General features: G+C 34.0%; 4 protein-coding genes across 4 annotated transcripts; 3 read left to right on the forward strand and 1 right to left on the reverse strand.

The window, feature by feature from the left end:
• The first annotated feature begins 2,573 nt into the window (after nucleotides 1–2,573).
• LOC107647945 (glutaredoxin-C11) lies at nucleotides 2,574–3,241 on the forward strand. The gene has a single exon (XM_016351990.3). The coding sequence runs from the start codon at nucleotides 2,647–2,649 to the stop codon at nucleotides 2,953–2,955; it is 309 nt and encodes a 102-aa protein (XP_016207476.1). The 5' UTR covers nucleotides 2,574–2,646; the 3' UTR covers nucleotides 2,956–3,241.
• Nucleotides 3,242–5,360: 2,119 nt separating this feature from the next.
• On the forward strand, nucleotides 5,361–6,203 carry LOC107645599 (monothiol glutaredoxin-S11). Its single transcript, XM_016349653.2, has 2 exons — nucleotides 5,361–5,504; nucleotides 5,604–6,203. Exon 2 carries the CDS (start codon nucleotides 5,658–5,660, stop codon nucleotides 5,964–5,966), a length of 309 nt encoding a protein of 102 aa, XP_016205139.1. The 5' UTR covers nucleotides 5,361–5,504; nucleotides 5,604–5,657; the 3' UTR covers nucleotides 5,967–6,203.
• Nucleotides 6,204–19,294: 13,091 nt separating this feature from the next.
• LOC107632647 (uncharacterized) lies at nucleotides 19,295–24,419 on the forward strand. The gene is made up of 4 exons (XM_088490363.1): nucleotides 19,295–21,568; nucleotides 21,830–21,984; nucleotides 22,065–22,917; nucleotides 23,820–24,419. Exons 1-4 carry the CDS (start codon nucleotides 19,295–19,297, stop codon nucleotides 24,417–24,419), a joined length of 3,882 nt encoding a protein of 1,293 aa, XP_088346489.1.
• A 438-nt stretch (nucleotides 24,420–24,857) lies between these two features.
• On the reverse strand, nucleotides 24,858–26,636 carry LOC148554530 (uncharacterized). The gene is made up of 3 exons (XM_088489886.1): nucleotides 25,877–26,636; nucleotides 25,395–25,804; nucleotides 24,858–25,319 (listed from the first exon to the last, which is right to left on the reverse strand). Exons 1-3 carry the CDS (start codon nucleotides 26,634–26,636, stop codon nucleotides 24,858–24,860), a joined length of 1,632 nt encoding a protein of 543 aa, XP_088346012.1.
• Between the last annotated feature and the right edge of the window lie 241 nt (nucleotides 26,637–26,877).

Raw genomic sequence — 26,877 nt, forward strand, 5'->3', positions numbered from 1 at the left:
ATATATGATATATAATAGAAGTAATTTTAATAAATTATAAAAAAAATTATACGTATATCTAATTATATAATAATAAATTAATAAAAATTATTATTTTTTATATTGACAATACAAATAATTATAAAAAATAGATGTAATTAATAAATGTATAAAATATTTTATATGATCGTCACTAAAATTATAGTTTTAAGAATAAGATCGAATTGATTGGTTTAATCGAATTAATTGAAAATCGATTATCAAATTAATTCGGTCTAAATAAAAAATTAATTGGCAACAAATAGATCAAAGACAAAAAAATTTAATTAGTATATATCAGTTAATCGATCGAATTGGTATCTTTTTAGTAGTTAATCGATTTAAAATAATAAAATACAATTTTTTTTCAAAAACAAATTATATATTTTACATAAAAATATATTATTTTATTATTATCGGTTTGATTTCAATTAAATTTTTAAATTTTTGAATTCTAGCTTTATTAATTTAACAATTTCGTTACGTTACCAACAATATTTCTGCCAACTTCTATCAATTCTAGTTTATAATTGTATTTAATGGAAGTGTCTTTGTGGATGTGTCTAATAAAAATGTCTTTTTTATGACTTGTTTAATAGAAGTGTCTTTATAAATATATTTTCTGGATGTATCTCTTTATACATATGTTTAAAATATAATAATTAATTATTATTGGTAATAAGTTAACAGACTATATGTTAGTACCCTATACTTTTTCTTAATTTAATGATGATCCGTTTTTTAGAACCTTGGTAAAATTAAGCTCTACATAATATGAGTGATTAATTATAGTGTCGTTACATTCACACTCCCCAGTTTCTAAATTTGAAGAATCTTTTTTCCCTCCCCATAACTAAAGGGGCAAATACTCATATCCAAGAATGTCGGACCTAACAACTATTTATGGATTCCGATTCCATGAATCTGATGCAGGGACCAAATATAGATGAGAAAGTAAGAAAAAGTGGAATGGAAAATAAAATAGATAAACTCACTCTTGATGAGTAGTCTTATCTGATCTTCAATTCCTCCACATCACCTTCTCTCTCTTGAAGCCAAGCTAGCAGATAGCTTCATCATGTTCAGAAAACAAATGCATGACACTTGAAGACTTTGTTCAATATAACTGGAATCTAAATTATTATTAGCTCCATAATCATTTGCCCTTTATATAGTTTATGCTTTTTGGGCAGCCCCACTTTTTATTTTGCATCATGCTCTTTTAATTTAGAAGTATAGGCTGTATCTGTAATAACCTTAGAGGATGAAATATGTCATAATTTAACAAAATAATTGCTATAGTGTTTAAAAGATTATGTCTAATTTATTAAAAAAAATTAATATTTAATTTTAAAAATATAAAAATAAATATTTTTAAATGTTTAAAATTTATTATAAAAATAAATTAGATAAAATTTAGACTTCAAATAATAAGTACTGTAGAATTCAAAGTTGAATAATATCTTGGGTTTATCTTTCTTTGGTAGTTATATATCGTTAGTTAGTCGGTTACTTTATGAATACTCATCCTGACACGTATATCATTCTTTTCCTCTGACCTTTCATTTCGTTAATTAATTAATAATATTTATTAATTGTAATCTTTAGTCAATGAATAATAATTTAAATGGTATAGATTCTTCATATTCAATTAAAAGGTTGCGGGTTTGAGTCTCCTATCTTTCTAAATTTTTGCTAATAAATAATAGCTCAAATGGCATAGTCCCCATACTCAATTAAGAGATTGCGAGTTCGAGTTTCCTATCTTTGATAAAATAAAAAAAAAATCTCTAATGCCGATATTTGATTCCATAATTAGTTTAACATATTTAATCGACAGTATATGGCATTGATTTTGTGCCACCTGCCTCTAAGAAGTTTTGCTTATCTAATAATATTATTCTAATTCTGTTGATATATATTATATATAATATACGAGAGTTTTATATGTTGATATTTTTATTAAAATTTTGTCAGTATTTAATTATTAAAAAAATATATAATTTTATAATATTAAATATAATTTTATATTATTAAAAATATTAATAATAATTAATTAATTATTATAAATCACAAAATATATATACTGATCTCTACCACTACTACTGATATAATATATATTTGATGCTAAAAGAGTAGTCTCTTTGGACAAATAAATTAATACACATTGTTTTTATTCCAAGGTTTGATTGCATGTACGGCCATCTATCTATTCCCAAGATAGATTTAAAATTGAATTATTATCACTAACATAGTTAGATGCTAAATGCAACTTGTTCATATAGAATTTGCAGTGTCACCATCGACCAAATGATCACTTAGCAGCATTATTTGATTTATTTCCCTATTCTTATCCAACCAACTATCTGATCTCAAGCAACCCTTTTTCTCTATAATTTATTAATATATGTATGTATGTGTTTCTCTTTCCTATATATCCATTTAACTATACAAACAAAATTAATAAAATAAAATAAAATATAATGCAATAATAACCCACAACCATGCATATGAGTATATGACCAACAACCACTATAAATAAGAGGTGAATGAAATCTCAAAAATCCACCAGCACCAAATAAGCACTTATTTCACAAGTAGCAAGCAAGAAAGAAATCTTGGTTGTAAATGGATAGAGTGAGGGATTTGGCATCAAAGAAGGCAGCAGTAATATTCACAAAGAGTTCATGTTGCATGTGCCACAGCATAAAGCAACTGTTCTATGAGCTAGGAGCAAGCCCAGCAGTGCATGAGATTGATAAGGATTCATATGGAAGGGAAATGGAATGGGCCTTGAGGACTTTGGGTTGTAACCCTTCAGTGCCAGCAGTTTTCATTGGTGGAAACTTTGTTGGTTCATCAAAGGATGTAATATCCCTCCATGTTGATGGAACACTCAAACAAATGCTCATGGATGCTAAGGCCATATGGTTCTAGCTACCTACCTACCTATCATCATCATCATCAAAATTAAACAAATTAAGCTCCTATTATATATACACCAAAAGTGGTGTTATCAAAGGAGCTTTTTGCTTTTTACTTCTTTTTTTTTTTTTTTTCTAGCAGACAATTATCTGGGGCACCCTTTTTCTTTTTCTTGTGTGTGTGTCCTGTTTGTTTGATCACTTATGAAAATCAAACTTGTCTGTATAAAAAAGAATGTCTTTTGTTTTAATTTGGTACCCTTTTTTGTTTTCCTTTAATGATGAGAGTTTAATAAGTACATAGTTCTTTGTGTATGTCTACCAGGGTTATGAATCATGATCATCAATTCATCATCAACATATGATGTTAATGCAAATGTTACACCCAATATAATGTTGCATGCTCTAAAGATACTAAACAATAATACACTCACCACTCCATATACTGTATTGGCATATTGCTATCAACTTTGGTAAGAATAAAGTAGCTAGACAGGGAGAGTATCACTTTCAGGTATCATTCATTTAGTAGTAGATCAGCAGTGGTATTTGTAATTATATACATTTCAGATCTATTTGTGATTATATACCCCCTTTTAATTGACCAACTGACCGAGTTAATATAATTTTTTACCATTAAATGGAATATAAAATTTAAATTCATATTTATTTAATGGTCTAAAAAGTCAAACTCATTATTGTTGTAAATAAATAGTGAATTTAAAGAGTTTTTTTTTTCTCTTTTAATTAGTAATTAATTGTGTTATATATTTAAATTAGTTATCTGTATAAAATTATATATTAAAATATATAGTATATAATAAAAAATAAATAAATCAAATAATATATATATAAAATAATTAATTTAATAGTTAATTTTTGACTTGAACATAACATATTTGTTTGACAATATAGAATCCTAAAGTAGTTAAATAGAAATACCATTTTTGTCAGTAACAAGGAATAAAATGGAGCCATAACAAGTGTGTGACTATAAACAATGCATGACTTTTATTATTCCAAGTGTGTGAAAGATATAAGTAGGGGTTGATTCGTAACCGCTAAATTATTTGGGCATCCGGTCCAAGCTAAGGGATATAAATCATGGCACTAAGCTTTGCTATGTATAAGCCATGTTTTATAATTCAAACTTCATATATAGCTAGGAATGCTTAATTACCTTCATAAGCTTGAGTGTGTGTGAGAGAGAGATTCTACATCTAGCACTTTATGTCTCATTATTATTATTATTATTATTCCTTCATATCCAACAAACTATGCCTGCATATATAAAATTATATAATCCAAAGTTACTATTTCTAAAATAATTTATCTGCATGAGCACTACGTGCAAGTGCAATTGTCAAGCATGCATATTTATTAAGTTGGTGGATACAGTTGAGTTCACACGAAATTGATATCTGAGAGGTATTAGATGAAAATTTAGTCAAATCATCTGACGACTCAGATATTAACTTCACGTAAAATCAATTCCACTTGAATTTTCACCTATTAAGTTACTAAAAAATTTTTAAAGAGAAATTAAGTGAGAGAATAAAAGATGCATGATAAATTTTCATATTCAATTCAAAATTTTAAAGCATCAATTGAATAAATTTTTTATCTTATAAATTTTTTACTTTTTTTATTTTCTTCGATGTGAGACTAATTTTATACACTCTTCACACTTATAAGTTATAACATTAAGATGTAAGTATATACATCCATACCCTTATATATAGGTATAGTATACGTATACTAATTCCATGTATGTGTATGATAAAAAGCTGGTTTGAGTAGTGAGAGAGAATCATACAAGTTGGGTGGGTGGAACATGAAGAATGAAGAATCTCACAGCCACCGAAAGCCAACTCATCCCTTCTGCACAAGGATTCAAAGCTCTTATTAATTATATATGCATCAGAATCGGGTTTAAATTGACCATCCCTATTAACAATAAGCATTTCGAACATTATTCTATTTACATTATGCAAATTCATAAAATTAAATTAAATCATGATGCCAAATTGCATATTATATATCTTTATTCACTCCAGGATATCGTTTTCATTTCATTCGTCCATGCTGAATAAAAATAATCTTATACTATATGGTTGGTGTCATGCATATATAGCCAGAGACTACTATGCAGTATGTATATATATATATATATATAATTATTGAAGGCATATGCGTGTTAATATGTCTTCCCAACTTGCTCAAAACCGAATAGGGATCATTCATCATCATCATCACTAATTAGTTGGGTATCTATAAAGCAAAACCTCTTTTCAGTGTTTGTGTATGTGCCATTGCTCTTATTGCATCAAAGAAAGTGATGGTTCTTATTATAAACTTGTCCCTATAAATAGTCTAGTACATACACCATCTCATTTCAAATAACCTCATCAACCTTCATATATATACATTAAAAAAGAAATTCTATATATATATATATTTCCCAAATTTCCTCCTTTATCACCCCAGAACAAACCATTGGATCGAATTCAAACTCAGTATTGAATTCGGTCTAATGGTTTGGGAGTTCTAAATAAGTCTAAGGTAATCTAAATTCTAAACTCTAAACACTTACATATATAACTTGGATTTTCTTTTTCTTCTTGTATAACATTATGTTTTGTTTTTTTCCTTCTGGAACAGAATTTTGTACATACATAATAGTACTAGCTAGTAGTTGATCATCAAGATTTGAAGATGGAGAAGGTGACAAGGTTGGCATCTGAGAAAGGGGTGGTGATCTTCACAAAAAGCTCATGCTGTTTGTGCTATGCAGTGAACATTCTGTTCCAAGAAATAGGGGTGAGTCCAGTGGTTCATGAGATTGATCAAGACCCTGATGGAAGGGAAATGGAGAAGGCTCTAATGAGGCTAGGTTGCAATGCACCTGTGCCTGCAGTGTTCATTGGAGGGAAGCTAATGGGGTCCACCAATGAAATCATGTCCATGCACCTAAGTGGTTCACTCACTCAACTCCTCAAGCCATACCAAACTTCATTATCTTGAAACAAATGGAAAATTCATGAATGAAGTAGTCCTCATCAGTCATAATAAACTGGCTTGAACTTACTTAATTAGTAGCAGTAGTAGTAGTAGTATTAATTAGTCTCTCTCTCTCTCTCTATGTAGTGTTTTTAATGTATGAAAGTTGTGCTCTCTAGCATTTGATTATTATAGCTATCATGTATCATGTAATCTGATAAATATTATAATTATTCTTAATGAAGTTTGATTTATCCAAAATGCTACAACTTCCCATTTTATTTGATCACTCTTTCTTCAATCTGTTGTTAAGATCAATAACTATGACAAAAGACTAATTAAAAGAATGCAAATCGTTCTCAATGTTCATGCATATGCTATAGCCTCATATGCAGAAACAGGATGAGAAAAAGTGTAATGTAAAATAGAAAAGCATTTCAAGCTTTGACAATTGTTTCAAAGAGAGAATAGAATAGAATAGCATAGTGACTTATCAGGCTACATAATAATAATAATAATAATAATAATAATAATAATAATAATAATAATAATAATAATAATAATAATTAACAATGATATAATAATAAGAAATATTGTTCTGGCATTAACTTTTTGTATCTGATAGCTAGCTTTGTCCACACATTTAAAAGCTTACAGGGAAGTTCTCACCTTTTTGTGGTGTGGTCTTGCAGATTCTTCAACTTTATCCCTCATAAAGAATGGCATTACATTCCTTACCCCCCCTCCCTTTTTTTTAGTTATCATGCATTTGGTTTTATTCTCTTTTTTGCCTTTTTCGTTTTTTCCACTAGCATCAGTCAATATCGAATTCTGGGGAAAGCATTATCTCTGTTCTATGAACTAGTGCTGTGAAAACTAATCCACCATTTTTCCACAAAATTCCTTTCATAATGCTAGTTTATTTATATATTTATGCACATACACACACAAGATTATCTAGTTAAAACATGACATGAAGCACCAAACAATGGCTAATTAATATATATATATATATTTAAGTGAATATTATACACGATACTTTTTTATTGTAAAAATATTTATTGATTTTTCTATACCAATATATATACATACAACAAAAAAAAATGAAACTTTATCTCATTAGTTGGGATTGATTATATAAATTAAATGATATTATTGTATTTTATCAATATGTATCGTTTTACTGTGAAATAATTTAAATTTAAATTTTTTTGTTATAGTCTTTTTTAATTTTTACCACTAGTCTACTTTCAATCTGATATGTTATTTTAATCAAATGCTATGCTTCATTTTTTATTCACATATTATTCAAATTCTTTGAGACAAGATTTTATAATCTTTTTAATAATAATGCTATTCATTTTATGAAATTCTATGATAGATATTAAATTTAAAAATATATCAAGTATTTTAAATATTTTAATAATTTTAATTATTAATCTCAGTTATAAAATATATACAAAATTAAAATTAATGGTTAAAATAACTAGCACACTTGAAAATATCAGAACTCTTCAAATGTTTGCTCTAATTTTTGTTTTTTCTCCTATTTTTGAGTGGTCGATATTATAGACATAATCAATGAAAGAGTAATGCTAAATATTTCTTATTTTTACTTGGCTTGTGTGGGCTTTTTTTTTTTTGTATATTGTATATGGAAATAAAAGTGGTGATATATTTTAATATTGTAATTTTTTGTGTTTTTCAAAAGTGCGAAAGATACACAAATTGGAGGGTCTGATTTCTATACTTTAAATTTTTTAATTTTTTTTAACAGAAATCTCTCGGTCCGATTTCTGTTCTCTCACAAATCCTTCGATCCGATTTCACAAATTTCTCAGTCTGATTTCTGTATCCTCATAAATCGGACGGTCCAATTTCTGTACTTTTCACAAATCGAATAGTTTGATTTTTGTTTATCTAATTAAACGGTTCTACATTTGAGAATAACACCCCATCAAGCCACATTTTGAAAAAACACAGTTTGCTATTCCAATATCAAAAACAAAATCTGGCTTGTGTGTCATAAATAAAGCATACTTTTCCCAACAGTATGGGAAATAGCTGTCAGAATAGTAGCTAAAAAGTAATGGTCTATTTTTTTCTCAGGAGTTAGCTCAATGAGTATAAGAATCAAGGCTACAAGAGTCCGTTACTGTCACTGGCAGATGAATGACTTGTTAGTGAGTGAGAGACAAGTAAAGACTAATAAGAGTGGGGTGTGGATGTGTGATATTCTTCTATCTTTGAAGGCATATGCTTTTGCAGATTGCAACTTTCTGGGTCCATGCATGAGATATTGATTACTGGTCCAACCCCTCCTCCTCTTATTATTGTTTAGAATTTAGTATCTTTGATATTATATAGCACAATATTTCATTTCTGTGGGCTTAAAACAACTGGAATATGTTGGAAATTATTTCCTTATTATGTTACTTTATGTGGATAAAATAAAAAGGAATTGCTTAATAATAGACAATAGTCTAAAATTTTTCCCTTGAAAGCAGATCACCTAATGAAGATTTTATATGCCATGCTCTATTTGGATGTTGAGATTAGGCAACAAAATTATTATGTAAAGCGCAACATTGTAATTTAGTCAATAAAGTTTTATAACATAATTTATTTCAGATGCTATCATAATATCATTTAACTAATAAAAAAAATTAATTTGATATAAAGTTATATATTTCAAAGACCAAATTGTTACGCACATAATTATTTTAAAACTATTTTAATTTGACGAGACTAATTAATAGTGTTAGAGAATCATTAGAATCAATTAGTATCGTCTATATTTATATAGTATATCTGTACATTAATTGTAGAATTCTATGTCTTTATTACTTTGTTTCATTTAGCACCTATAAATACCCCTTGTATATTGTACCTTTCATCACAACTCAATAATACACTTTTCAAATTACTCTCTCAATCTCTTGTCTCTAACATGGTATCAAGAGTTTAGGTCTTTTTTTTTTCAATGAATATTAGTTCATAGCCCCATTATTTTTTCCTTTCCGACATTGTTTTTTGGTCTCTTTTTTTGTTCCCTTTTCGACGCTTTGGTTCGTCACCCATGTAACCATCTTGTTCGTCTTGTCGCCGTGATTCCAACGCAACCAGAACTGCCGCCATCCGCCGCCAGACGTGCCTCCACGCGCTGCCGAAAGACGCTGCCACGACCAGGTTGATCTTTCTTCCAGATTCCACCCGTGCCTCTTTGCTCTCATTTTTCGATCTGTTTCTGACGCTTTGGTTCGTTATCTCCGACATCATCGTGTTCTTCTCTTCGTCAGCTTTCCAACACCGCCGAGATCACCGCCATCAGCCACCGGACGCGCTGTCACGCGCCACCGGAATCCTGCTGCCCGCCTCCATTATTTCTCCTTCAGAAGGTTCAGCAGCCTTTGGATCTCGACACCAATCAGACGATCCTCACGCTGCCACGTGTCAATTGAGCCTCAGACGACCTACGCACGCCCGACCCGACCTGCGCACGCCTGGCCCGACTCGCGCTTCCACCTGGCTACCAGCGTGTCTCTCTCCCTCCTCTCAGGTGCCGCCACGTGTCCTTGTCTCGCTGACGTGGCTGCTGATGTGGCAGACAAGTGGGACCCTCCCTAAGGTTTTTTGGTGAGCTCTTTTCGATTCTGCACTCCGATTTCTCATTTTCTGCTCCGAAATTACCGTTTTCTCTCCTCTCTTTGATCTTTGTGACTGCTATCATGGAAAAGCCAGATGTTTTTACTGCCACCGACAGAAAAGGTAAATTCTGTCGCAACTGTAACCGTTCTGGGCACCTCTTCCTTGAATGTCCTTCTGTTGAATGTCGCACATGCCACCAGAAAGGTCATCTTAGCTACCATTGTTCATAGTTGTTCTGCCGTTACTGCAAGCTCTCGGGATATTTAATTACTGCCTGTCCTACTCGCCCACCACGTTCTAGTCCACTCAACTCGTCTCCTGTCTCTCTTTCTGATATTGCATCTCTTCTTCAGCGTCTTCTCTCTGTTTCTGGTAATACCCTGCTGCTTTTTCCACCTCTCCAGGTAATTCTAAATGGTACTTTGACTCGGGTTGCTTTAATCACATGTCTCTGTTGCGTAATATTTTCTCATCCATGTCTACCACTACAAATGGATCTTCTGTCAATACTGCAAACGGCTCCCTCTTGCACGCAACACACAAGGGTTCTATATCCCAGTCAACTCTTAATCTTCCTGATACTTATTATATTCCCAAATTAAACTTCAATCTTATTTCTGTTGGTCAACTTGTTGATCTGGGTTTTGAAGTCACTTTTTCTGTTTCTGGTTGTCGTGTACAGGATCCTCGGACGGGACAAATCATCGGGACTGGACGTAAGGTCGGAAGGTTGTTTGAACTCGAGAATCTTCATATTCCTCCGGTACCAAATCTCTGTGCTGCTTCTCCCTCTACCCTCCACTTATGGCACCAGCGTCTTGCCCACACCTCCTTAAGAAAACTGCGTCCTCTTGTCTCTCATGGTGTTTTAGGTCAGGTTCCAAATGAATCTTTTGATTGCATTTCTTGTCAAACTGCCAAACAACCTGCTTTATCTTTTCACAATAATTCATCTCTTGCTTGCTCTCCTTTTGATCTCATTCACTCTGATGTTTGGGGCCCCGCTCCCACTGCCTCTATGGGCGGAGCTCGATACTTTGTCGTTTTCATTGATAATTATTCCTGTTTTACTTGGGTTTATTTGATGACTAATCGCCATGAGTTACCTCAGATCTATATCAACTTTGCTACTATGATTAAAACTCAGTTTTCCAAGGTCATTAAGGTTTTCTGACGTGATAATGCTATGGAATACCGTGATTCTAAACTCTTAGCCTTTCTTGCAGAATAGGGTACTTTGTCTGAGTTTTCTTGTCCTGGTACTTTATCATACCTCCCCAGATTATAGTTCTCTTCGAGTTTTCGGTTGTGTATGCTTTGTTCTTCTTCAGCCTCATGAACATAGTAAACTTGAACCTCGGGCTCGTATGTGTTATTTTCTTGGTTATGGCACTGAACACAAGGGTTATTGTTGTTGGGATCCTCTCTCTAAACATATTCGTATATCTCGTCATGTTGTCTTCTAGGAGCACCACATGTTTTCTCGATTCTCATCCTTTGAGTCGATTCCTACTACTCAGTCACCTTTGTTTACTAACCCCAATGTTGATCTTTTTCCTAATGATGATTCTATAGATTCTATCTCGAGTGACCCTCCACAGCCTCCTGTTCTTCCGCCTTCTCCATCTCCCGATGATTCCAGACCGGACGATGATCCTGCTCCTACCGTCATGCCTCCTCCTCCCGCTCGTTCTTCTAGGGTAAGGAATCCACCTCCTCATCTTCTTGATTACCATTGTTTTTCTACTATTCTTCATCAACATGAACCTAAGACATTCAGAGAAGCCTCCTCAAACCCAAATTGGCAACAAGCAATGCAAGAAGAATTACATGCACTTGAAAAAGTACATACTTGGGATCTGGTTGATCCTCTTTCTGATCAGGAAGTTGTGGGCAGTAGATGGGTATACAAGATCAAGACTCACTCTGATGGCTCTATTGACCGTTATAAGGCCCGCTTGGTTGCTCAAGGTTGTACGCAAGAGTATGGTATTGATTATGAAGAGACTTTTGCCCCTGTCGCTCGTCTTATGTCTGTTAGAGCTCTTCTTTCCATTGCCGCGGTTGAAAAATGGTCTCTCAGTCAGATGGATGTGAAGAATGCATTTCTTAATGGGGATTTGAAAAAGAAAGTCTATATGAAACCACTGCCGGGATATCCTTGTCCTTCTAATAAAGTTTGTCTCCTTCGCAAGGCACTTTATGGACTTAAGCAAGCTCCTCGTGAATGGTTTGACAAGTTCAGCACTACCATATGCAGTCTTAGTTTTACTTCTAGCCCTCATGAGAATGCGCTCTTCATTCGTAAAAGCGAACGTGGAGTTGTTCTTCTACTTTTGTATGTTGATGACATGATCATTACTGGGGATGATGTTGATGGTATCTCTGATCTCAAGGCCTCACTTCACCGTACCTTTGAGATGAAAGATCTTGGTTCTCTCAGCTATTTTCTTGGTCTCGAGGTCATCTCCACCGATGACAGCATCTATCTCTCTCAGGCTAAGTATGCTTCAGATCTTCTTGCTCGCGCTGGGATTACAGATAGTCGCACTGAGTCTACTCCTGTTGAGCCTAATGTTCGATTTACCCCTATGGATGGCACTATTTTGGATAATCCGACTCTCTATCGACAGTTAGTTGGCGGTCTCGTCTACTTGACTGTCACCCGACCAGACATCGCCTATCCGGTTCATGTACTTAGCCAGTTCTTGTCAGCTCATCGTACTACTCACTATGCGGCACTTCTACGCATTCTTCGCTACATCAAAGGCACTTTATTTCATGGCCTTTATTTTTCTGCCCATTCCTCTTTGTCTCTTCAGGCTTACTCCGATGCTGATTGGGCTGGTGATCCCACTGATCATCGTTCTACTACTGGTTACTGTTTGTTTCTTGGCGACGCTCTCATTTCTTGGCGTGCTAAGAAGCAAACGTTCACTGCTCGCTCAAGTACAGAAGCTGAGTACCGTGCCCTCGCTGACACCACTGTTGAAGTTATCTCGGTTCGTTGGCTTCTCGAAGATTTGGGTGCTCCTCAGTTGTCCCCTATTGATGTTTTTTGTGATAACCACAATGCTATTCAGATCGCCCATAATGATGTGTTTCATAAACGCACCAAACACATTGAGATTGATTGTCACTTTGTTTGGCAACGTATCCTTATTGATACTGTTCGTCTCATTACTGTTGGAATACTAGATCAGACTGCTGATATCTTCACGAAAGCTCATCACCCAACTCGTTTCCGGACTTTATTATCCAAACTCAAGTTGGTATCCTTAGCTCCCACTTGAGTTTGAGCGGGGATGTTAGAGAATTATTAGAATCAATTTAGATCAATTAGTATCGTCTATATTTATATAATATATCTGTACATTAATTGTAGGATTCTATGTCTTTATTACTTTGATTCATTTAGCACCTATAAATACCCCTTATATATTGTACCTTTCATCACAACTCAATAATACACTTTTCAGATTCTCTCTCACTCTCTTGTTTTTAACAAGTAGTAATAAAGGCAAAATTGTCTTTTGTCCTTAACATATATATTTAAGTGAGTTTTAATTTTATTTTGGTTGCATCAATTCATGATATCTTCTAACCCACTAAATCAAGAACTAATCAAAGTTTATTTGTTGATATAATGAGTATGTATATAATATATTTAGAACATATAAAAGCCACATATCTATACCAATATATAAAGTCAATACTAGAATTTGGTGCTCAATTTTTTAGACACTATTTATCTTTAAATAATTCATTTTACAAACCAAATTTATGAATAAAATAGTAAGAGTACATTTATATTTTTTAATTAAAAATATCATTAATCCATAAAAGAGTTAAATAATTACTGCAATCGTGAGGAAATTAAATAACTGCTTCACTTACAAACATCTATCACTGATCTTTTTTGTGCGTCTTGCTATCTTTTAGTTCTGACATGCATTTATTAAGAAAGGGAGAATTTAACAAATCAATAATTATGTTATCACCAGAGCACAAATGCAACGTCACTTCGCTAGAAGGCGTACAAATCATCACGAGATGATTTGACAAGGGAGTTGATACAACTCCTATGCCAAACATAGGTATTTATATTTTGCCTTTTGAAAAAGAAAAAGTATGAGGAGCCAATGGAATATTTGTACAATGTGAACAATGGATGTTTATGGAGTATTAGAGATATAACCATTAGTGTTACCTTTTTCCATCAGCTGAAACTTTTGGGATGAGTGGTATCATGACATGGTATTAGAGCGCTAGATCCGAAAGGTCAAAAGTTCGATCATTGGTGAACAAGTTCGATCCATGGTGAACCCCAAAATCAGTTTAAGCTTTTGGGAAGATGTTTATTATCCTTAGTATTCGGATGGTTATTCTATATAATATGGGGGATGTTCATTTTGTAACTCAATAGCCCATTATACACATTGTACAAATAGTCTATTGTGAAAAATACAGGGATAGAAACACGATAATAGAACTGGTCCAAAGAATAGACGTTATGATAATATAAGTGGTTGGTATTTTATATTCACGGTTTATTTTATTTTTGAGTACTAATTTTAAATTCAAAAGATAAGTACTTTAAAGTTTGTATTTTTTTTGTATAACTGATCGAGCACTACTGCTCAATATCTCAACAAGTTTCTTATATGAACGAGTTTCAAACAATATATAAAGGCAATACTACAATTTGATGTCCAACTTTTGAAGAAATCATCTGTTTTCAAACAATTCATTTCACAAAATAAATTTAAGGGATAAAATAGTAACAATAATTTTTTTAAATATTTTATCTTTATCATATAATATATAATATTTATTCAAATAATTTTTCGTAATGAATAAATTTAAAGATATATTATAGCGCACTACTATTATATAAAATGCCTAATAAAAAATAAGATTATAAATTTCATAATAAATAATTAAAATAAATAATTAACAAATAATTTTTTTTAAAAATAGACAATACATTCATAATACTAATAATAGTAATTATAATAAAGTTAAATATTTTATATTTTATATTTTTAATTAAAAATAATATTTTAATATAATTTTTTTAATATTATAAAAAATTCATGACATAATAATTGATAATGAATAAAAAATATTTATATTTTTTATATAGTTATACGAGTTATATTTAATTGAGTAAAGTATCGTTTTGGTCCCCAATGTTTGGGGTAAATTCTATTTGTATCCCTAACGTTTAAATCGTCCTATTTGTATCCTTAACATTTGTAAAAGTGATTCAATGTTACCCTGTCGTCAATTACACATCATGAGCGCTTTAGTTTGAGTTTTAAAAATCTCTTCTTGAAGTTAGAATACAAAAGTTTAGGATAGAATCGATGATCCACTCAAAAAAATAGCTCATTAAAAGTTGAAACTAATTCCTACAACATTTACATAATTCACTTTTCTAGGGACATAATTGAATCTAAACACAAATAGTGGGTATAATATTAAAATCGAACACATCCAAGTGAGACCGAATTGAGAATGAATACATCCAAGTGAGAATAATTGAAAAATATAATCTGATTTATTAGTATAATTGATAGTAGGATAACATTGAATCACTTTTATAAACGTTAAGGATACAAATAGGACGATTTAAACGTTAGGGACAAAAATAAGACTTACCCCAAATGTTGTGGACAAAAACGATACTTTACTCTATTTAATTTATTTAAAAATAAAAGAGATTATATTCTCTCATTTCAAGTTATGTGTAAAAAAAAATATTTATTTATTTACCTATAAATATATTCTATATTTTTTAAAATTTATCAATATTTTTTTTGTTACATCATTTAATACGTATTATTAAAACATATGTTTATTAAAGTCGATTAATACTTTTATTTATATATTAATATGTATTAATTTAGAATGACTTTAAAGGACGCATCACATGATAATTGTTGGTATGAACGAAGTACGAGTAGTTGTTAAAAATAATGGGAGTGGCAAGAATAAAAAAAATAATAGAATATTAGACAATAGTTTAATGAATTTTGGATGTGTGGAGAGCAAGTAATAGATACCATGAGATATATATAAAAGGTTTAAACCAAGGTTCTAAAAACCGGACCGGTCATCCAATTACTCTTCCTCAATGCGTTGTAAAATTACCTTATAAAAGGAACTTTTATTTCTTCATTTTTCATTGTATCTCGTAGTTTATTTTTCTCTTCTTCATTTTGATTTTACAATACCACACAATTTAATTCTACTCCTACTGGCTACTACTCTCCTCTTATTTTTCTTTTCTTCACTGTGATTCCTACAATATTACACAACAACACTATCTTCTCTTCATGGCTCATCAAGAGAGTAAATTATCAAAATATTTTTGAGTTATTACACATTGTATATTATATACTCTCACTAAAAAATAATTACTAAGCCTATTATTGATAAAAAAATAATTTAGGTAACAAAAAGACTATTCTCCTCTCTTCATTTTTTATTGTGTTTCTCATTGTTTATTTTTTTCTTCTTCTTTTTGAATTTACAAAGAATGTGCTGAATGTTTTATATTTTTTTAGAAAAATGCCAATACATTATGAGTATAATCCTAATATTTCAAATATTTTTATGTATATACATCACAGACTCCCACCAACAGACCAATTGTTCTTCCTCAATGCATTGTAAAATTACCTTATAAAAGAACTCTCTTCTCTTAGTTTATTTTTCATTATTTCTCATAGTTTATTTTTCTCTTCTTCATTTTGATTTTTATAATACCACACAATTTGATTCCACTCCTACTACTTTTCTCTTATTTTTTTTTTCTTCATTGTGATTCCTACAATACTATACAACAACATTATCTTTTTTTTATGGCTCATCGAGAGAGTAAGTTATCAAAATATTTTTTTGAGTTATTACACATTATATATTATGTACTTTTTATGTACTCTCAGTAAAATATAATTACAATGATAAGCCTATTGTTGATAAAAAAATAATATAAATAACAAAAGGACTATTCTCCTTTCTTCATTTTTTATTGTGTTTCTCATAATTTATTTTTTTCTTCTTCTTTTTGAATTTACATAGCATGTGCTGAATGTTTTATTTTTTTTTTTTAGAAAAATGTTAATACACTAATATTCCAAACATCTTTATATATATACATCACGACTCCCAGCAACAGACCAATTACTCTTCCTCAATGTATTGTAAAATTACCTTATAAAAGGAACTCTCCTTTCTTCATTTTTTATTGTTTCTCAAAATTTATTTTTCTCTTCTTCATTTTGATTCTTACAATACCACACAATTTGATTCCACTCCTACTACTCTCCTCTTATTTTTTTAAGGTATCAAAATATTTTTTAAGTTATTACACCTTATATATTATGTACTCTTACTAAAAAATAATTACTAAGCCTATTATTGATAAAGAAATAATCTAGGTAACAAAAGGACTACTCTCCTCTCTTCATTTTTCATTGTGTTTCTCATAGTTTATTTTTCTCCTTCTTCTTTTTGAATTTACATAGCATGTGCTTAATGTTTTATATTTTTTTTAGAAAAATGCCAATACATTATGAGTATAATCCTAATATTCCAAACATCTTTATATATATACATCACGACTCCAGCAACAGACCAATTACTCTTCCTCAATGCATTGTAAAATTAACTTATAAAAGGAACTCTCCTCTCTTTATTTTTCATTGTTTCTCATAGTTTATTTTTCTCTTTTTCATTTTGATTCTTACAATATCACATAATTTGATTCTACTTCTTCTACTCTCCTCTTATTTTTCTTTTCTTTATTGTGATTCCTACAATACTACACAATACTATCTTCTCTTCATGGCTCATCAAGAGGATAAGTTATCAAAATATTTTTTTTAAATTTAGAAAAATTATAATTTCATAAAATGACCAACAATATATACAATAATGAACCTAATAATAAAATCAACCCTCATCTCTTAAAATCAACCCAAGAATGAAAAGAGAATAAGGTAATATAATAATCGCAACGAGACAATAGTAAAAATGTGTATAAAGAATAATAGGAAGAGAAAAGAATAGTATGTGGTATAAGAAGAGAATATAATAAAAATATAAATTAATAATTTAAAAAATAATAAAACTAAATATAATTTAAAAAATTGAATATAAAATTTAAAAAATAAAATATTTTTTATTTATTAAAAATATGTATGAAGATAAAGACAGCATTGCATAAAAAATTTATTTTTACTTTAAGTTAAATATTGTTGAAAAAATAAATAAATAAATTTAATAATATTTATAAATAATTAATTATAAATAATGTTTGTAAATCTTTATCTTGATTTTATTATATATAATAACAACATAATAAATTTTTTAATATCCTATTTTAATTTAAATTTATAAAATTTATACATTCTAAAAATTAAATAGTGTATAAAATTTTTATATTTATTTTTAAATTTTTATATTCTTAATTTTTTAATTATTTAACAATTTATAAATAAAAATAAAATTATAAAAATTAACCTCTTTAAAACAATAAAAAAAATGGCTAAACAAGCATGATCCCTAGTGTATAAGGGACTACTCATTATTCTTGATAAAGTAACATATAGTTGTCCATAAATAAATCTAATTATACATCATATTTTATATTTTAGTATTTGTATACAAATTTTTAAGATAATTTAAATCAAAATTAAATTTTTATAATGATCAATTAAATAAACTTAAATCACAATCTAATTATAGTTACCACTTATTTTAAGATATGATGTTATTAAATAAAATTATAGGTACTACAATAATTGTTATTGCTAACCAAAATTTTATTATTCAAAAGGTTCAAAGGCTTTTCATATGGTACAATTCTATTGTAAAATCATCAATTGAATATCTCTTAAATTAACAAAAATCATCTATTATTTTTTAACCAAAGAATTAAAACTGAAATTGTACCATTGTGTAATAATATTCTTAAAGGGTACTTTTGAGTATATTAAATTATATACCTAATAAATAAAAAAGATTTATTATCTATAGCCATATCTTAAGTTATGAATCCTTAAATTTCTATCGCTAAACTATATTAATTATATTTAATATTTTAATATTTTTTATAGATATCGATCAGTGATGCAAATTCTCTTTCTTTTAATATCTTTTATAGAAATAATAATTGATATGGTCACCATTAATACAAGCTATAACTCGGCCTCATAACCGTTACTGACCATCACCATAACTCGCCATTTTGCCGTTATTGCTCGGTCCTTATGAGCTATAATTCGGTGGCGTTAATATTACCATAACCGACGTCCCAAACGGAAAGATAAAATCGGTTACGAAACCGATTTTATTACCTACAATGTAACGGACGAACATATTTTTATAAAAGGAAGGTAAAATGTCTTTTCTAGACAGATCTTTTAGCTGAACTTAACACCATAACTGACTTAAGCATTGGAGTGTCTTTGCAGGTACACTCCACTCCCTTTGTATTGCTCGTACCTTCACATCTACAACGAACATAAAGAACTCGGACTTTGAGGAGCGGACGCCTGACCTTGTAGCACATAGCTCGGCTAGTCTCGAGGAGTTGAAGCCGACCTATTTCCCAGGCAAGATCAATTGGCGCCCACCGTGGGGCTGAGGAAATCATATTTTTTCTTTTGGTCCCATCACCTCCATCTGCATCCATGGCTGACGTACCGCCTCCGTCACTGTCCGAACTCATGCGAATGGTAGCTGAGCTACAACAAGCTAATCAACGGATGGCTGACGAGAACCAAATAATGTCTGCTCAAATTGCTGAGCTAAATCATGCTCGGATCGAACACAATGATGCTCACCGCCAACAGGCGGAAGACGAGGAACATCAATCCCAACCGACTCATGTTTCGGAAACCGCTCAACATGAAGAGCAGCAGCCCGAAGACGAGAAAGAAGAATCCGAGGACCTTGTAGGCCCCTTTACAGAAGAAGTAATGAACTTCGAACTGCCGAAGAGGTTCACTCTGCCGTTGACCCTCACGCCTTATGATGGACTCGGAGATCCGAGGAAGTTCATAAAGAAATTCCGATCAATAACGATCGTCAATGGTGCATCAGATACAGTCTTATGTCGTTGTTTTCCGAATTATTTAGACGGTCCTGCACTTGATTGGTTGTGTGCTTTGCCTGCAGGTTCCATTTCACGCTTTCACCAACTGGCGAAGTTATTTGAAGAACATTTCGCCGGATCTGCAATATACTTGCACGACTCCGATTACCTGAACACCATCAAGCAAGGACCAAACGAAAGCCTAAAGGACTATATGACTCGCTTTACCAAAGTCGCAATCAGCATACCAGATCTCCACCCCGAGGTCCATCTGCATGCAATTAAAAGCGGCCTCCGACCCGGGAAATTCCAGGAGACGATCGCAGTGGCAAAACCAAAGACTCTAGCAGAATTTCGAGAGAAAGCAAAAGGACAAATTGACATCGAGGAACTCAGACAAGCTCGGAAATCTGACAAGTCACACTTCCGCGAAGAAGATAAGAACTCAACCACTAAGAAAAGTTTTAAACTAACACCTCGATTTGATTCTTATACGCAGTTTAACACTAAAAGGGAAGACATAATCAAGGAGATCCTGAACTCCAAATTAATCAAGCCACCAAGAAAGGCCGGCACATACCAGGATGCAAAGCATGTAGACAGATCAAAGTACTGCGCTTTCCACCAAAAACACGGCCACAATACCGATGATTGTGTGGTCGCCAAAGATCTCTTAGAACGACTAGCAAGACAAGGCCACCTAGACAAATACATTGGGGGTCACATCCAAAAACGCGGCCCCAGTTCCACAACAAACGACCTCTCTGAACAACACCGAGGAAAAGAAAAGGCATCCTCAAACCAATATGAAAGACCACGAGGTATAATCAATTGTATTTCAGGAGGATACGCAAGTGGGGGATACTCAAACTCGGCAAGGAAAAGGTCATTCAGAGAAATATGCTCGGTAGAAGGACCAAAGGAAGATGTAGCAATCAATAACCCACAACCAGAGGTCACCTTCACACAGGCCGACTTTAACTCCAACATACAAAATTTGGACGACCCTGTGGTAATCACCCTCCAGCTAGGGGATCTGTTAGTGAAAAAAGTACTCCTGGATCCCGGGAGCAGTGCCGATGTTCTGTTTTACTCAACATTTCAAAAGATGAAGCTCAGCGACAACATGCTACAGTCCACAGGAGGAGACTTAGTCGGATTCTCGGGAGAACGCGTTCCAATACTCGGATCAGTGTGGTTACAAACCACACTGGGTGAGCATCCTCTTTCAAAAACTAATGATATTCAATATCTAGTAGTTGACTGTTTCAGCCCATATAACCTTATCCTTGGCCGACCTTTTTTAAATAAGTTCGGCGCCATTGTCTCTACCGTCCATCTCTGTGTAAAGTTTCCATTGCAGGATGATCAGGTTGCAACAATCCATGGAGATCATAAAGAGGCCCGACAGTGTTATAACACCAGCATGAAGTTCCAAAACCGCTCAACACAACAAGTCAACAATGTCGAACTCAAGCAAAACGAAGACACACTAGCTGACCTCGACCCAAGAGCCGATTTTCTCGAGCGACCAAAACCATCCGATGACCTGCAAAAAGTGTATTTTAATAATGACCCTAACAAATTTACATATGTAGGTACATCAATCAACCCAGCTGAGTTACAGGCCATAAAAACGTTTCTACAAGAAAACGCCGAGCTTTTCGCCTGGAAACCTGCAGACATGCCCGGCATCGATCCACAAATCATCAGTCATAAGCTAGCAATAAACTCGGCAGTCCGACCAGTACAGCAGAAGAAACGAAAACTCGGCGAAGAAAAGAGGAGAGCATCCCTAGAAGAAACACAAAAACTCCTCAACGCTGAATTTATCAAAGAGATCAGATTCACTACATGGCTAGCCAATGTGGTAATGGTAAGGAAACAAAACGGTAAGTGGCGCATGTGCGTCGATTTCACCGATTTAAACAAGGCATGCCCAAAGGATTCTTACCCCCTACCATCCGTAGACTCTTTAGTAGACAATGCATCAGGTTACGCTACTTTAAGTTTTATGGATGCGTATTCAGGGTATAATCAAATACTCATGCACCCCTCCGATAAAGATAAAATAGCTTTTATCACTTATTTCGGTAACTATTGTTATAAAGTTATGCCATTTGGATTAAAGAACGCAGGTGCAACTTATCAACGCCTTATGGATAAAGTGTTCGCCAAACAAATCGGCAGAAACATGGAAGTTTATGTCGATGATATGGTCGCCAAAACAAAAACCGGACATAATCACATCAACGACCTTACAGAAATATTCGGCCAGATCCGCCAGTACAACATGGCCTCAACCCCGAGAAATGTGCCTTTGCCGTTCAAGGGGGTAAGTTTTTAGGTTTTTTACTAACGTGCAGGGGAATAGAGGCAAACCCAAACAAATGCCGAGCAGTGCTGGACATGGCCAGCCCCAAAACAGTAAAAGAAGTTCAGCGTCTCACAGGACGCCTTGCCGCACTTTCCAGATTTGTTCCCTGTTTAGCTTCAACTTCTATTCCCTTTTTCCAAACAATTAAAAAGAAAAACAGATTTGAATGGAACGACGATTGTGAGAAAGCATTTTCCAAATTAAAAACAACTCTCTCACAACCGCCAATTTTACAAAAACCCCTACAAGGGGAGGACTTATTTCTATATCTGTCAGTCACTGACTGGGCGATAAGCTCGGCCCTTGTATCAGAAAGAAACAAAGTGCAACATCCGATATACTTCGTCAGCAAAACCCTCCAACATGCCGAGCTCAATTACCCAAGGATTGAGAAGCTCGCACTGGCACTAATATTCTCGGCACGACGTCTCCGACCTTACTTCCAGAGCCACGTTATCTACGTCAGAACAGATCACCCACTAAGACAAGTGTTACACAAACCAGAAATCGCAGGACGACTCATAAAGTGGGCAGTCGAACTGTCTGAGTTCGATATCAGATACCAATCCAGAGGACCGATCAAGTCACAATTTTTAGCAGATTTCATCGCCGAGTTTACTACACCATCCGAAGAAGATCATGCAAAACAATGGATCTTATATGTCGACGGATCTTCCAATAATGGAGGCTGTGGAGTAGGAATACGTCTGGAAGCCGAGGACGGATTCATACTTGAACACTCAATACACTTCGCTTTCAAAGCCAGCAATAACCAATCCGAGTATGAAGCACTGCTCGCTGGACTCCGACTCTGTTTAGATCTCCAAATCTCGACGATCAAGGTATATTGTGATTCTTTGTTAGTAGTACAGCAGGTAAACGACCTTTTCCAGGTAAAAGATCTTCTACTCTCTAAATACCTGCTATTAGTCAAAAAATTATTAAAAAAATTTGTCAAATTTGAAATAGAACATATACCACGCGAACAAAATCAAAGGGCAGATATCTTATCAAAGCTCGGCAGCACACAATCCGAGTTATCCACACTGCAACAATTCACAATAACATCACCCACTGTTACTCTGACAAATGTGTTAAGTGTTACACAGGTAAAAGATTGGAGGGACGACTTTATACACTATTTACAAACAGGTAATATACCAGAAGGGGTCGAGAACGATAAAAAGTTCCGACGGCAAGCATCTTCCTTCACAATACTCAACGGAACATTATATTGACGTGGATATACTCGCCCCCTACTAAAATGCCTCAACAAGCCAGAAGCTGACATAGCATTAGCAGAAGCACATGAAGGAATCTGTGGCACACATACAGGAGCTCGGAGCCTAGCATCAAAAATCCTCCGAGCTGGATTCTTCTGGCCGACGTTGAAACAGGACAGCCAACAAAAAATCAGGACATGCCAGAATTGCCAAAAACACGCACCACTGATACATATACCTGCCGAGCAAATGCATCATTCAGAAATCAGCTGGCCATTTAACCAATAGGGTTTGGATATACTCGGGCCGTTTCCTACGGCACCGGGCCAGGTAAAATTTCTTATTGTCGGCATTGATTATTTCTCCAAATGGGTGGAAGCCCAACCTTTAGCAAGAATAACATCTCAACAAATGATTTCTTTCGTTTGGAAAAACATTATTTGCCGATTTGGCATACCTCAACATATCACAACTGACAACGGTCGCCAGTTTGCCGACCAAAGTTTCAATCTTTCTTGCAGAATCTCAAAATAAACCAACACTTCGCCTCCGTTGAACACCCTCAAACGAACGGACTAGCAGAGGCTGCAAATAAGGTCATCCTGCATGCACTAAAAAAGAAACTAGATGACGCCAAAGGACTCTGGGCCGAACTAATTCCTGAAGTCCTTTGGGGATACAACACCACCCCACAAACATCAACAAAAGAAACGCCATTCAGACTGGTATATGGATCGGAAGCCATGATCCCCCTCGAGATCTCCCAGAACTCAATCCGAACTTACATGGACAACCAAGACGAAGCTCGGAAATCCGAGCTCGACATCATTGAAGAAATCAGAGACATCGCCGCCTTGAAGCAACGCGCGGCGCAGCAAGTAATTGCTCGACAGTACAACAAGTCGGTCAAAAGCAGATCATTCGTGAAAGGAGGCTTAGTCCTCCGCAAGACCGAAACTGCTCGGAAACCACCAAAACATGGAAAGCTCGCAGCCAATTGGGACGGTCCATACCGAGTATCAAACGTACTCGGTCAAGGAGCGTACAAGCTAGAATCCTTAGATGGTAAACTCATGCCTAGTACATGGAATGTGTCTTCCTTAAAGAAATTTTATAGTTAAAAGACAGGGACAGGCTTGTACTCTTTTTCCTACTACCAAGATTTTATCCCAAAGGGTTTTGCTTGGAGAGGTTTTAACGAGGCTAGCCTACCTGCACCTTTGTATTCAAAAGGTTCATAAAACTCCGAATATATAGGAGACAAATATTATCTTCTTTATCAAATAACTATACGACTAGTATTGTCGATCAAATATAACCCTATCAAACACAGCTCAGACAAAGCCCAATACATGTCTAAGCTACAACCTGCCATAATCAGATAACCACACCAACAAAAATAGCAATAAGCTCGGAACACTTTCCGGCAAATATCAAACAGCTTTTATAAAAAGCATCACATTCAAAATTCAAACAAGTCAAATTCAACAAAGTTCAAACAAAACTAACTAACTATCACATATGCAAAATAAATTCAAACATGTTTCTAACAGAACACATTAAACATTATCGGCTTCATCTTCTGCATCGCCATCATCTTCGATCAGTTGACCATCTCGAACTATTTTTCCAGGATCCATACCAGAAAGATCGGCATCTGGAACCAAAAACTTAACCTGCAACCTCGCCCTTTCAAAACCTTCAACAAAAGAATCTAATATCTCATCCGCCTTTTTCTTCTCCATCTCCTTAAATTGAGCAGTAACCTCAATCAAACGAGTTTGTATGTTCACCAGATCACTTTCCTTTTTCTTCAAATCTTCCACATCTCTCGAGTAACTTTCTTTAGTCTCCTTCAACAACTTCTCGGTCTCAGTCAAACGAGCTTGAAGTTCAGCAGCAACACTCTTACTCTTCACCAACTCCTCCTTCAAAACAGAAACCTCTCCTTTCTCTGCAGCAACCCTCTTATTTTTTAACTCTTGGCTACGCCCAAGACTTGCAAGACGAAGACCAACAACCTAAAGAAAGAAATAATACCAAAACTAATAAGACTCCCAGAGGAAGAGCAAAGAAAAAACAAGTAAAATCATTACTTGCATATACTGCCCAATAGCCATGTCCCCGACTTCCTTTGTAAGAGTAACGTCAGCCGACGACTGACAATACTCGTCCACCACAGCCATATAGGGATACTCCTTTCCCCACACCAAAAATGCCTCACTTTGTTCCGAAATTTCATGAAGCCTTTTTTGATTGCCCATAAAAGCCTGTATCTCTTCAAGAGGAACCCCTATCTCCTTATCGTCAGAATCATCCGACAAATCAATAAGGTCGGATTTCTTTCTCTTCTTCGCAATCACCTTCCTCCGACCTTGACGAGGCTGCGTAACCTCGCCGACACCAGCAACTTTCTCAGCATTAGACGACGATACCTCCTTCTCCAGATTCTTATTCTTGAAACGCGTCCTCAAAGACGCAGCTGAAACACCAGGATATTTACCACCTGTGAAAACAACAAACACATCAGACATACGACAAGAAGCAATAAACACCTTATAAAAACCCTATGACTCACCCAAATAGGCTACCACAGCATCTTTATCCTCCTCCCACTTCAGAAGCTCATACATTGAAATTAAGTCTCCCCGACCGATATTTTCAACAAGAAACTCAATCACACAAATGTTCCTCGGGGAAATAACCTCAGGACCGAGTATATTCTGAGGTTCCGAGCACCAATACAATGGGAACTTCTCAGCCAGATTTTCATCCACAAAAAACAGAAAATCTTTTTCCAAAGCCCTAACCTTTAAATACATCTCTTTAAAATCTTTAAAAGAGGATTTGTACAATTTGAAAATGCCAAAACCAGGGGTGCTATTGAAGTTTATCCAACCACCTTTCCACACCCCTTTGGCTTGAAATAAAGAAAAGAAAAGGTCAACAGATGGCACCACTTCCAGAAACTCCATTAAAATTTCAAACGAACGGAGAAACGCCCACCCATTGGGATGAAGCTGCGACGGAGCACAGTTTAACTGCCTCAAGACTTGACATTCGAAATCAGTGAAAGGTAATCTAACTCTCAACTCCTCAAGAACACAGCTGTGCATATAGAAAAATTCAAAGCCTTTGCCCCGGTGATAAACCCTATCATTAACACTACAGGGCAGCAACTCAACCCCAACCCCAGAATTCCGCCTCACCACCCTACTAGCATCTACTTCCTTAACAGCAGCTTCATCACAGAACAATGACACCCGAGACCTCACGTCATCCCCCACCCAGTCATAAGACCAGTCTATTTCACCTTTCTTCTCCTTCTCAAACCCCATTAGAAACAGTAAACAAACATGCAACCAAGAAATACAAAGAGTTGAGAGAAGAAACGAATTAGAAGAACACAAACATGACCATACCTCTCTTGCTCATTCTCCAGACAAGAAGCAGAAAACCAAAAACGCCCAAAATTCCAATCAGCAAAAACAATTAATCACAACCAAAAAACGTTCCAAATATCAAAACTCCCTCAGTCACATCAAACGACGAAAGGAGCATTGGAAAACATCAAAACAT

The sequence above is a fragment of the Arachis ipaensis genome, chromosome B6 (genome assembly GCF_059453495.1).
Source record: "Arachis ipaensis isolate K30076 ecotype BB chromosome B6, ASM5945349v1, whole genome shotgun sequence".
Classification (NCBI taxonomy): domain Eukaryota; kingdom Viridiplantae; phylum Streptophyta; class Magnoliopsida; order Fabales; family Fabaceae; genus Arachis; species Arachis ipaensis.